At 34.3% G+C, this 11,080-nt stretch overlaps 1 protein-coding gene and 1 long non-coding RNA gene across 6 annotated transcripts in view; one reads left to right on the top strand and one right to left on the bottom strand.

Annotated features, from left to right (window-relative positions):
• Positions 1–240: 240 nt before the first annotated feature.
• Positions 241–11,080, bottom strand: part of LOC111491773 — a 16,566-nt gene continuing 5,726 nt past the window's right edge. The window contains exons 2-3 of the long non-coding RNA XR_002719761.1: positions 10,866–10,868; positions 241–252 (exon numbers count right to left, since the gene is read on the bottom strand). This is a non-coding gene — a long non-coding RNA (uncharacterized LOC111491773). The remainder of the gene's footprint in view (positions 253–10,865; positions 10,869–11,080) is intronic.
• LOC111491772 overlaps positions 1,140–11,080 on the top strand; it is a 15,402-nt gene continuing 5,461 nt past the window's right edge. For 4 of the 5 annotated variants that reach the window (XM_023140803.1, XM_023140802.1, XM_023140804.1 and 1 more), the window contains exons 1-10: positions 1,140–1,511; positions 4,185–4,236; positions 4,338–4,414; positions 4,496–4,629; positions 4,713–4,809; positions 4,944–5,001; positions 6,836–6,944; positions 7,037–7,160; positions 7,266–7,440; positions 10,141–10,469. In XM_023140803.1, the coding sequence (XP_022996571.1) occupies positions 1,459–1,511; positions 4,185–4,236; positions 4,338–4,414; positions 4,496–4,629; positions 4,713–4,809; positions 4,944–5,001; positions 6,836–6,944; positions 7,037–7,160; positions 7,266–7,440; positions 10,141–10,469 (1,208 nt within the window). In that variant the 5' untranslated portion in view covers positions 1,140–1,458. The remainder of the gene's footprint in view (positions 1,512–4,184; positions 4,237–4,337; positions 4,415–4,495; positions 4,630–4,712; positions 4,810–4,943; positions 5,002–6,835; positions 6,945–7,036; positions 7,161–7,265; positions 7,441–10,140; positions 10,470–11,080) is intronic. The other variant, XM_023140805.1, reaches the window with a different exon arrangement.

Genomic DNA, 11,080 nt, shown 5'->3' with positions numbered 1-11,080 from the left:
AATTAAGAGCTTATTTGGTAATGGTTATTTTATGAAGGAATTATAATAAGTGAGAATTTGTGGACTCTTCCTTCTCCCCCGATAATAGATGTTGTGTTCTTTTTGATTTTCTCTTGTCTAAAACTGAAACAAATAAATTAGGAGCTTATTTGGTAATAGTTATTTTATGACTAGAATAATAAGTGGGAATATGTGAGCTCTTCTTTCTCCCCCGATAATGATGTTGTCTTTTTTTGGGTTTTTTTTTGACCTCTCTCCATTGAGAAAATGAGAAATTAAGAACTCATTTGGTAATAGTTATTTTATTACTAAAATAATAAATAGGAATTGGTTGCTCTTCTTCTCCACCCTTAAATGTTAGTCTTTTTTTGGGTTTTCTCTTAGTGCACTAAGATATTGGCTTTTTTGTTTCTTCTCTTAATTTCAAATTGCCTATAACAATTTCTTTTTAGATTTTTTATTTTTAAGAAATATAGTTTCATACTCATAAGTTATAATATACTTTTTTTTTCTTTTTTAAAAATTCATTTGATCTTTTAGTAAATTTTTAAAAATAGATTTTTTATTCCACAAGTTTCTTTATACTTAGCTAGTTTCATCGCACTGTATATGGACTTCATCACATTGCAAACGGGCCATGCGGTTGGTCCATTAAAGTAACGGTTGGCCCAATTAGATCTATCTGAGGCCCAATCTACTGACTATTAAATTATTTTTTATTTAAGTAATTCAAAAATTTGAAGGGGTGGGTTGACATTTTTTGGTCGGAGTACCTTGACCAACGGGTTACAATCCAACTTTTGATTATTACTAAGAATAAGAACATTTGTGAGGTTTGTAGGTTGACATTTTTTGGTCGGATCAATTAGACCCGCCATAAATAGGGATACAATCCATTTTTTTTTTATTATTATTCAGAATAAAAAGATTTGACATTTGACTAACCAATGATAATGATAAATTGTGACTTGTGTATGTAAATGTTTGATATTTAAACATTATCCGAGCGGTTAATTTGTTAGTTTGGGTGCGTGAATGTTTGATATTTGCATTGTAAAATTTTAATTAATGTAAGGTATATTTTAGATAAATATAATTTTTTAAATAATTGAAAAGAAATACCAACTCAACCGGAGTTTTGCTTTTGGGATTACAATAATTATCGGCTCTCTTCTTCTTCACAACACTTGCATTTTCAGTTTTCTTTTCAGTATCTGCGGAACAAAGAACCCAAAAATTTCCTGATCAAGATCTCCGTTGTTCTTGCTCTATCGAGAGAACTCTCGATCAGATTGAAAGTTGTTCTTCGATTGTTCTCTGTCGAGGTCAGGCAGTCACTGTGGTAAAGAAGAGCATCGCTGAAATCATTTTGATGAAACCTTCAATTCTGGGATGGATTGTGTTTAGGGTGCAGAATGATTACTGGGTATCTGAATTCGGGGCTCTGATTGTTCAGCCATGTGGTTTTCCTTCTGGAGATCCAGGGATCCATTCTCGTTGGAAGAGCTCAGGTTCGGAACTGAATTTCAGATTACTTTTTTGGTTGTTACTTTTTATGTTACACTGGGGCACCATCAGTATGACCGTTGAACATTGCAACAATGGTCTCCATGTTATATAATTTCAATCATTTCTTTGTCTCTTATGATGTCTTTGTGCAGTCAAATTGAACCAATGGAGCTTGATTATATTTTGGTTCTATGTTCTAAATTGTTATTATGTTTTATTCATGGAACAAATTTAGCTGCAAAAGGTATGGCTTGGACTTTGCAGCTGCTTAGAGCTGTTGTTTTACTGTAAGACTGCAATGCCGACCATATGGATTGAATACGGAAAAGGAATCAGCCTTTTCTTCAACCTTTCTTGGTGTATTCTTCGGACCACATCTAGTGTTATACTTTTTTTACTTTTGTAAAAAGGGTACACCAATTAGAAGAGGGCAGTTGTGGGGGATATCTTCTTTGAATAGTGTCAGCAGTATTATGTCTCTAATGTACCAGCAAACTCACTGCTAGTAGATGTTGTCTTCTTTAGGTTTTCCCTTTTGGGCTTCCCCTCAAGGTTTTTAAAATGCGTCTGCTAGGGAGAGATTTTCACATCTTTATAAAAAATGTTTCGTTCTCCTTTCCAGCCGATGTGGGATCTCACAATCATCTTAATCTTCTTGTAAACTTTGAACTCCCAAATAACATTGGCTGGTTAGAGAGAGAGTATCGGATTCTCACTCCTCTTATTTGTGAGATATTTGACCAAAGGTTAGAAGATGCATGGTCTAAGTCATGGATGCATCAATTCATAACATCTTCGAAGCAATTGATGGTGGTGGTGCTTAGAAGGTTTCAAACTAACAATAGTATAGCAGAGAGGAAGATGAGGGAAAATGCAAGAAAACCCTTGGCTTCCATATATGACTGATAAGAGAAATCACGAGCTATATGTAGAGGCCTGGGAATAAATCTCTCGCAAAGATACTCATCCATACTAAATAATACACCATAACAGAATGAGTCATTCTAGAAGAAAACCCTTACAAAAGAAAACAAAATGATCAAGGAAATAAATGGGTTTGGTCTTAACACTCCCAAATCCAATGGCCGTGGAAGCACAAATATTAGGCTTGAATTTTAATCTATTGAATCCAACAACAGATACCCAATTGATATCAGCAAAGCCACAAAGGCTGAGTTCTCGAGGACATTGAAGAAGTAAACCATGACTAATGGCCGCCTTCAAGTACCTCAATATGCATCTAATCAACTACCAACGAATAACAGACAAAGTATGCATAAATTGACAGGCTTTATTGACACTATATAAGATATCAAAGGATGAGTTGGAGCAACATATTGAAGAGCTCCAACAACACTTCTATGTAGTTAAGGATCAGAAAAAGATTTCCCTTGTCTAGCTGAGATTAAAGGGCCACCTAATCATTGGTGGGGCAATGGACTTAGCTTCATCGGGCTTTGATGTTTGAAATCCCAACGAGTGGTGAAAGGTGCTCAAACGATCATGCCACACCCCTGGTGCCTGTTTCAAACCACAAAGAGGTTTGTGCAAGTTACCCACAAGAGGAGTAGCACCTGAAACATGAAAACGTGCTGGATAAACACAAATTCAATGTGAGCATCATATAAGAAGGCATTATTAACATCAATTTCCTAAAAATTTAGACATATGTAAGAGTCAGTCAATGTAATAGGTTCAACAACAAAACTAAAGGTTTTACAGTAATCAAGATCAAAAGTTTGATGGAAACCTTTTGCAACCAAACGAGCCATATATCGAGAAATAGTATCATTAGAGTTTCTCTTAATCTTAAAAACCCATTTGCAACCTACAATCCTTTTATCGGTGGTGCTAGGGACTAATACCCATGTATTGTTCTTAATTAAAACATCATATTCTTCTTTCACAGCTTGTTTCCATTGATCATGGTTCTATCAGGTGGCTCAGTTTGACATTAGATAGTTAGAAAAGCATTTGGGTTAAAAATACCATCCTTACCAAGAGTCACCATAGGATGAGAATTAATAGGTACAACCTTATCGACCAGCTGAAAGGACCAGGGTGTCAGAACTTGGCCCAACCGAATCAAACACCACATTTTCTGAAGAAGTAACAGAACCTGTTCCTAGAGGATAGACATTAGTAGGCACAGGGTGATCGCGGTTAATAGGAACTGGAACAGAGATCTGGGAAACACCATTAGATTTCAAGGAATTATTAGCTTAGGAACTTGTAGTAGAAGAATCATAAGATAAGACGGAAGAAAGGGAAGGAATAAGAGAGAAAGAAGTAATTGACCTTGTTGGCTGTTTAGTGACAAGAGCGTAGGGAAAAGAACATTTATCAAACAACACATTCCTAGATATAAACATTCGGCCATCAGAAGATAAACATTTGTAACCTTGATTTAATTTAATTTATTTAAGTTTATTTAGTTAGTGTGAATGAAAACCAAGTTTTTTTTAAAGAAATATGAAAGAATAGAAAAGGGTAGAAGAGAGGTGAGGTTAAAACCACTTTTTCAGGTTGGTAATTCACTTTTATTTTATTTTATTTTAATAGAAAACAATTGTTTCATTGATCAAATTAAACATTTCTTATTGAGGACATGATAGACTTGCCTACCTTATTTCTCGATTCTGTTTCAAAATTTTGTTAAATTTACTGGGACACAGGTATTTAACTGATCAGCTGTTAAACATTGAAATAGTCGATGAGATTAACGAGGTAAAAGATGCTTTTCGATTTTTTCCTTCCAGTGGTAGTGTGTTAAATTACTATTTTCATGGATATGTAATAGCACTATTTAATTGTAAACTTGGATGAAGGATTTTGTTATTGAGGCGCTGCGATCACTATCAGAGTTGATAACTTACGGTGACCAGCATGATGCTTCCTTCTTCGAGTGAGGATTTTTTTTAATGCCTATTGTTTCTTGGTAAATTTCTAATGTTCCAGAACTTTTATGTACTTCTGGCTGTTTCAGGTTTTTCATGGAGAAGCAAATCATGGGAGAATTTGTACGTATTTTGCAAATTAGTAGGACTGCTACTGTTTCACTTCAGTTGTTGCAGACAATGAGCATTATAATTCAGAATCTTAAAAGTGAACATGCTATATGTAATTTCCTGAATATAACTACATAAATGAATTCAATCTTGCTACTGCTGTATATAGAATTGACTATTTTGCGTCTGTTTCAGATTACCTATTCAGTACTGAACATATTAACAAGCTAATAACATATGCATTTGATTTCCGGAATGATGAGCTGTTGTCTTACTATATGTCTTTCTTAAGGTTTGTTTTGAATTGTTCGCTTTTCTTTTCATTGAAATAATTTCATTTAATAGAGTTTTCATTTTTTTGGTATCATCTGCTATTATTTTTCTATCATCTGACAACAATGAATATGTTCTCATGGTCTTTATAAGAGCAATTAGTGGGAAGCTGAACATGAACACAATCTCCCTTCTTGTGAAAACACAAAATGTAAGTTCTGCTTGTTATAAATTTGTATGTTCAATCTTTTCTTGAAAGTATTATTTTTCTCACTTTTAATAGGTAAGATTCAAATCCTTGGAAAAAGTGGTTTGCAATTGCCGATGATTTTACGGAGATGTTAAAACTGCTGTATGTCTAGTTATGGATGCGTTCGTATATTGGCCAAATTGCACGGGTCATCTAAAGGAGAAACATGTCTGTGATATCGATGGATGTCCTAGGAACAATCATGACAACGCTAAAAAAATGGATAAAATAACTGAAACTTCGCCAAACAACTCCCAAACTCCAGGGGAAGAATCTTGGAAACAGTTTGATCTTATATCTATTGGAGTAAAGCTACTAAGAAGGTGATTATATGGATATTTTTAAGGACATAAACATACATTGGTTAGAATCTAGATTTCATTAAAAGTGAGAATGTATCTCCAGTTGATGACCGCTAAGATACAAAAATTATCTCCAGTTGGTAAGCGAACACAAGTTTTTAGACTTAAAAGTCCATAAAGACACAATGCAAGGCTGTAATTATATATATGTTTGGACTTTAAGGACTATAATTATGGGGGATATATCAGTGATTAACTAGCAAGCTTGTGATAGTTGAAGATATCATTAGCGAGTTTCAAATATCTTCCTCTTCCTTTCCTAAAGAAATGTTCTCAGCAATTTGGAAATACAGAGTCCAAGGGAAGTGGGGGATTCTTTTGGATTTTTCTTTATGGAAGAATAATTACGGCAGAAACTCTTCAAAAGAAGCTTCCTTGATCAGTTTTGCAGCCCTGGGCCCTCTGTGTTTTGTGTTTTTCAGATAGTGAAAGTCAGCAGCATATATTTTTCCAATGTCCATATGCATTGGATACATGGTATTCTTTGTTTCATCTCTTCAATCTCTAATGGATTTTCTCGAAAGATTCAACTATTAATGTGCTTCAGCTTCTTTACGGTCTAGTTTTATCTTCTTAAGCTCTTCTATCATAAGTTAATGCTGTCAAGCCTATTCTGTCAGAACTATGGTTCAAGCGGAATCAACAGACATTTGAACATTATTCTTCTAGTGACATTTGTTTAAATTGGATGTGTTTCTTCATCCCTCTCAGGACTGTCTTTACTTTTCACTCATTCAAGAGAGTTTGTATCATGAGCATTGTTGTTCTCTTCCTTTGATCAATGAAAAGTTTGTATCATTTTAAGAAAAGGAGTTAGCCGTATTGGGAATTGAGTAGAATCTTCCAGTTTTTCTTTCTTATCCCAAGCACTTTCTACTATTTTTTCCTTCCATTTATGGTTCTTATCACTCCTTTAGTTTGAAGGTCATCCCTTCTTTTTGTATGTTTTGGCTCCCCCTAAGAAATAGGTTTACTATATACATTTAGAAAAAGAATGAAACCATATTTTCAATAAAATCTTTGCCATTTACATATCGTTCCTTGATTCAATAAAGAAAACGTATCTGAGCATGTTTAATTGTAAGGAGATTAGACCTCCTACTCAATGTGTTACATCTTTAGTTCAATTTGATTATGCTTTCTTCAAAAGCCAAACTACTCGAGTAATGATACTGACTGGGTATGTATTTGTTTTCTGAGGGTTAATATACTGATTTCTGGTCACTTAATGGAAGGAATTGTTCTACTACACGTGTGAAATACGATTAAGTAGCATATTTATTTGACAAAATCACTTACAATTATAAAGAGAAGATCTGCCTAATTTCTACAAGTTACACTTTTATTTGGGATAGGTCTGTTTACAGAGTTTATTCGTAGTTGGCAAATGTGGTTTTCTGAGTTTGTTCTTGCATCATGATTTCTCCATGTAGGGTAAAGTAGTATCTTTTCCAATGTACGTAGAGGCTATACAATTTTCTTTTCATGAAGAAAGTATGATCCACACAGCAGTTCGGGCCTTGACACTTAATGTATACCATGGTTCGTTCGTTGTTGCCACTGGTTTCTTATCTCTCTGATTAAGAATATAATGGAAACTTGATAGATTTCTAATGTGCTAATTTCAATTTTAGTTGGAGATGATTGTGTCAATAGATTCATCACCAGTCCTCCTCATGCAGAATATTTCTCAAATTTAGTGACCTTTTTTAGGAAGCAGTGCATTAACTTGAATGAGTTGGTCTTTGAGACAAAGAGGTAAAAATCTGGAATGACACCTTTTTTTTTTTTAAAAAAAGGAATTAATATAATATTGCACAGAAGATCACACTGCTTTAAATCTCTGTTTGGTTTCTTTGACAGAAGCACTGAGCTCTCAACCTCTACAATTCTTGCTGCTATAGACGAAATTGAAGACAACCTATACTATATTAGTGATATTATTTCTGCAGGAATTCCTGACGTGGGAAGGTTAATAACTGATAACATTTTGCGGCACTTGATATTTCCTTTACTTCTTCCATCTTTGATGATAGAGGTGGTTAACGTATTGACATTTTCTTACTATCTCCTTATCCTTTAATGACTTTCTTTCTAAATCATGCTGTTATCAACATTGTGAACTATCATATATATATATATATATACACACTTCAAGGGCCTACTAAAAAACTAATCCAAGAAAGAGAGTCACAAAGACTAGCTGTACAAGGGCTCCAATCCAAAAGATTAAAACCTAGCTAATAGTTACAACTTGCAAAACCCTTCAACAATGTCACATTAAGCCACTCTTGATCTTTCCACCGCTAATAATTCTGTTATTCTGCTTGATCATCCTAATGCTCCAAAAGATTGCAAAATAGGTAGCGGTCAACAGAAACTGCCCCTTAACTCCAAAGGGAGGGAACATAAGGATGTAATGAATGAAGGAAGCACAATCTCTGCTTCGAGGGAGAGAAACCCCAATTCGCTTTAGTATGATTTCACTGCAAAGAAGCAAACCAGCATTTCTAAAGGATATGATCAAGTTCCTTGGTCATGTGCCTACCGAGGATGCACCAATGCGGTCCCACCAAAAAAGATGATGTAGAATATGTGGTCCGTTGTGTTAACCTTTCCAAGTAAATATGCCACACAAAAAATGGATCTTGGAAATTTCACCTTTGAAGGGACCTAAGAGAAGAGAGGGATCACTCAAGAGAAGGAACATAGATTTACAAGAACACAACCCCGCACCAAACATAGATGTTATGACCACTTTGATAAGTAAATTCCCACTCTTATTCCCACTCCAAGAAATTATGGAATTAAAATAATAAACAAAGTTTTTTAACAAATTATTTATTAAGGGCTAGTTATAGCAATCTCATCCGCTACTTCAACTATGGAAATATTCACTTCTGAAGCTTCAAATGGTTCTTCTTCCTCAATCGAATCAGCTTGTAACACATGAAATAACGATTGAACCAAGTCTATCCAATTTTGTAGATAAAGAATGAATGCTTGTTGAATCTTCTCGGTCTTGGATCGTGTAATAGGTCCAGTTGGAACATTTGGAGCACTGTGATCCTTATCATCTTCTCCCTCTTCAAAAGAATTCGTCCTTGAATCAGGAAAATTATCACCTACGTCAAAAGGACTCAAGTCAGTAACATTGAAAGTAGAATGTACTGAAAATTCTCCTGGAAGATCAATTTTATAGGCATTGTTATTAATTCTTTCAAGAACTTGGTAAGGACAATCCCCTCTTGGATGTAACTTTGTCTTCCTTTAAGATGAAAATCGCTCCTTGCGAAAATGTATCTAAACCCAGTCACTAGGTTGAAAAATGATTTCCTTTTGTCCTTTGTTTATTCTTGAAGCAACTTTGAAATTTTGTTTCTGAATTCTCTCCTTCACCACTTTGTGCAATGTTTTGATCAAATATGCTTTATTTGTGGCTGCTTCACTCACAAAAGTATTAGAAGGAATAGGAAGCAAATCAAGAGACGTAAGTGAATTAAATCCATAAACAACTTCAAAAGGAGAACAATGAGTGGTACTATGAATTGCTCTATTATATGCACTCTACAAATGGTAAACATTCGTCCCAAGACTTAATATTCTTAGAAATAATAGCCCTAAGCAACGCTACTAATGTTCAATTAACCTCCTCAGTTTGCCTATCAGTCTTGAGGATGAGATGTAGTTGAAAACAACAACTTGGTACCCAATTTACCCCACAGTACTTTCCAAATGTTCCAACTCGACCTATTACACAATCAAAGATCGAAAAGATTAAAAAAACATTCATTCTTTATCTACAAAATTGGATAGACTTGGTTCAATCGTTATTTCATGTGTTACAAGCTGATTCGATTGAGGAAGGACCGCTTGAAGCTTTGGAAGTGAATATTTTCACGCTTGAAGTAGCGGATGAGATTGCTATAACTAGCACTTAATGGATGATTTGTTAGAAAACTTTATTTATTATTTTAATTCCATAATTTCTTGGAGTGGTAACAAGGGTGACAATTTACTTGTCAAAGTGGTCATACATCTATTTTTTGGAGATTTAAAGGAGAGTGGGAGTAACTCACAAATCATGTCCACTAACTTCCTTAGTGGGCATTTGAAGAGTTGGATATTTCTTTTGTGGATAGACTATAAATACCCACAAAATACTAGGTAAAAGTTAGATTTTTGGATGAATGAAATTTAGCTCTCAAATTGACATTTTCACCCTTAGAAATTAGAAATTTGAGCATCATTCTTGCAATTTCTAAGTTTCATGCAATTCTTGTGGTAGATTACATATGAGCTATTCAAACAAGTCTTGATCAAGTTCGATGGTGGAGTGACTCAATTTAGAACAAGGTTCCAAATCTTACTTTTAAATCTTTGATTTTAAGAGGTAATCTAATTCTAGCCTTATCTCTTGGTTGATCCGAATTTTGTATAAGGAAGTGTTAATTTCTTTGATTCAAGGGTTCTTGCTCCAACAAAAGCTTGGATGGTTGGGCTAAGGATGAGTTAGTTATTAAACCTGATGTAGGCAATGCTTTTTATATCTCCCAAAATTCTTAGTGGTTAGGCCTTCAAGGTACCTTTTTTGGCCTATCTGCCTCATAAGTGGATTGTTCCTTTTTCGATAGATTGCAGTAGTTTTAAGTTCACACATCTCTATTATTTGGGATTAAAAAATCTTTTTACATTATAGCATTTTTGTTATTTGACCAGTTGTCGTTTAAACATCCAGGGAATTCAAATTGGAGCTGTCACTTCTCTATATTTACTTTGTTGCATTTTGCGCATAGTTAAAATAAAAGATCTGGCAAACACCATCTCTGCTGCCTTTTTTTGTCCATTGGATTCTTTCTCCCCACATTGTGAAGGCAGACTGATTGGAAATATGAATTGGTTATGTTGTGCAAATAGAAGCCAGTCATCAGGAAGTGATAGCATTGTAAGGCAGCCCTTGGATACCGAGTCTTTAAGAAAAGAAGTATTATATTCTTCTGCTCCTAAAACTGAGTTAGAAGGTGCGTCTACGAAGAATGGTTGTCGAGGCTCCCGCTTGGATTTGAGGTAACGTTTTAGCCAATTAGAGCTAGCTTAAAGTTCTCCTTAAATGATTAATCAAGAGCAAATAAACTCACAGCATTGGCTTCCTGAACTCTGCAACATATGATATCTGAAATCACAATGTTCTATTTTACTTGTCGAAAGAATTTGGTTGCAAATAATTAGCTGCCAATTTTATTTATCTTTCCTACACTTCTACTGTTTTAGAGTTTTGCATTTTTCTTCTTCTCTTCATCACCTTGTAGGATTTATCGTCTTGCCATGTCTTGAACTCCATGTTCTTTTTAAATATTCTTTTTTCTTGTAGAAAAATATGCAAGCGGTGGCACTAAAATTTAGTTCCTGCATCACAAAGTTTGGATCCCATTTACAGACTGGAGAAGTGTCTGGGCTTGTAACTGACTTCCTTTTTTTTTTTTTTTGTAATTATTATGAACTTGTATAGGCTTTTCTTTTTGTTTTTTCTAACCAGAAATGTTTTTTTTTATTATTATTGTTATCAACACCTCCATCAAACTATTTGTTCTACTTCCAACATTGTTTCTCTCTCTCATTCTTGTTTTTTTTTTTTTTTTTTTTTTTTTTTTTTTTTTTTTTTTTTTTTTTTTTTTTTT

Source organism: Cucurbita maxima, unplaced genomic scaffold, assembly GCF_002738345.1.
Source record: "Cucurbita maxima cultivar Rimu unplaced genomic scaffold, Cmax_1.0 Cma_Scf00017, whole genome shotgun sequence".
NCBI classification, from domain to species: domain Eukaryota; kingdom Viridiplantae; phylum Streptophyta; class Magnoliopsida; order Cucurbitales; family Cucurbitaceae; genus Cucurbita; species Cucurbita maxima.
Note: the sequence above shows the minus strand (reverse complement) of the source record. Positions and strands in the feature narration are given on the sequence as shown.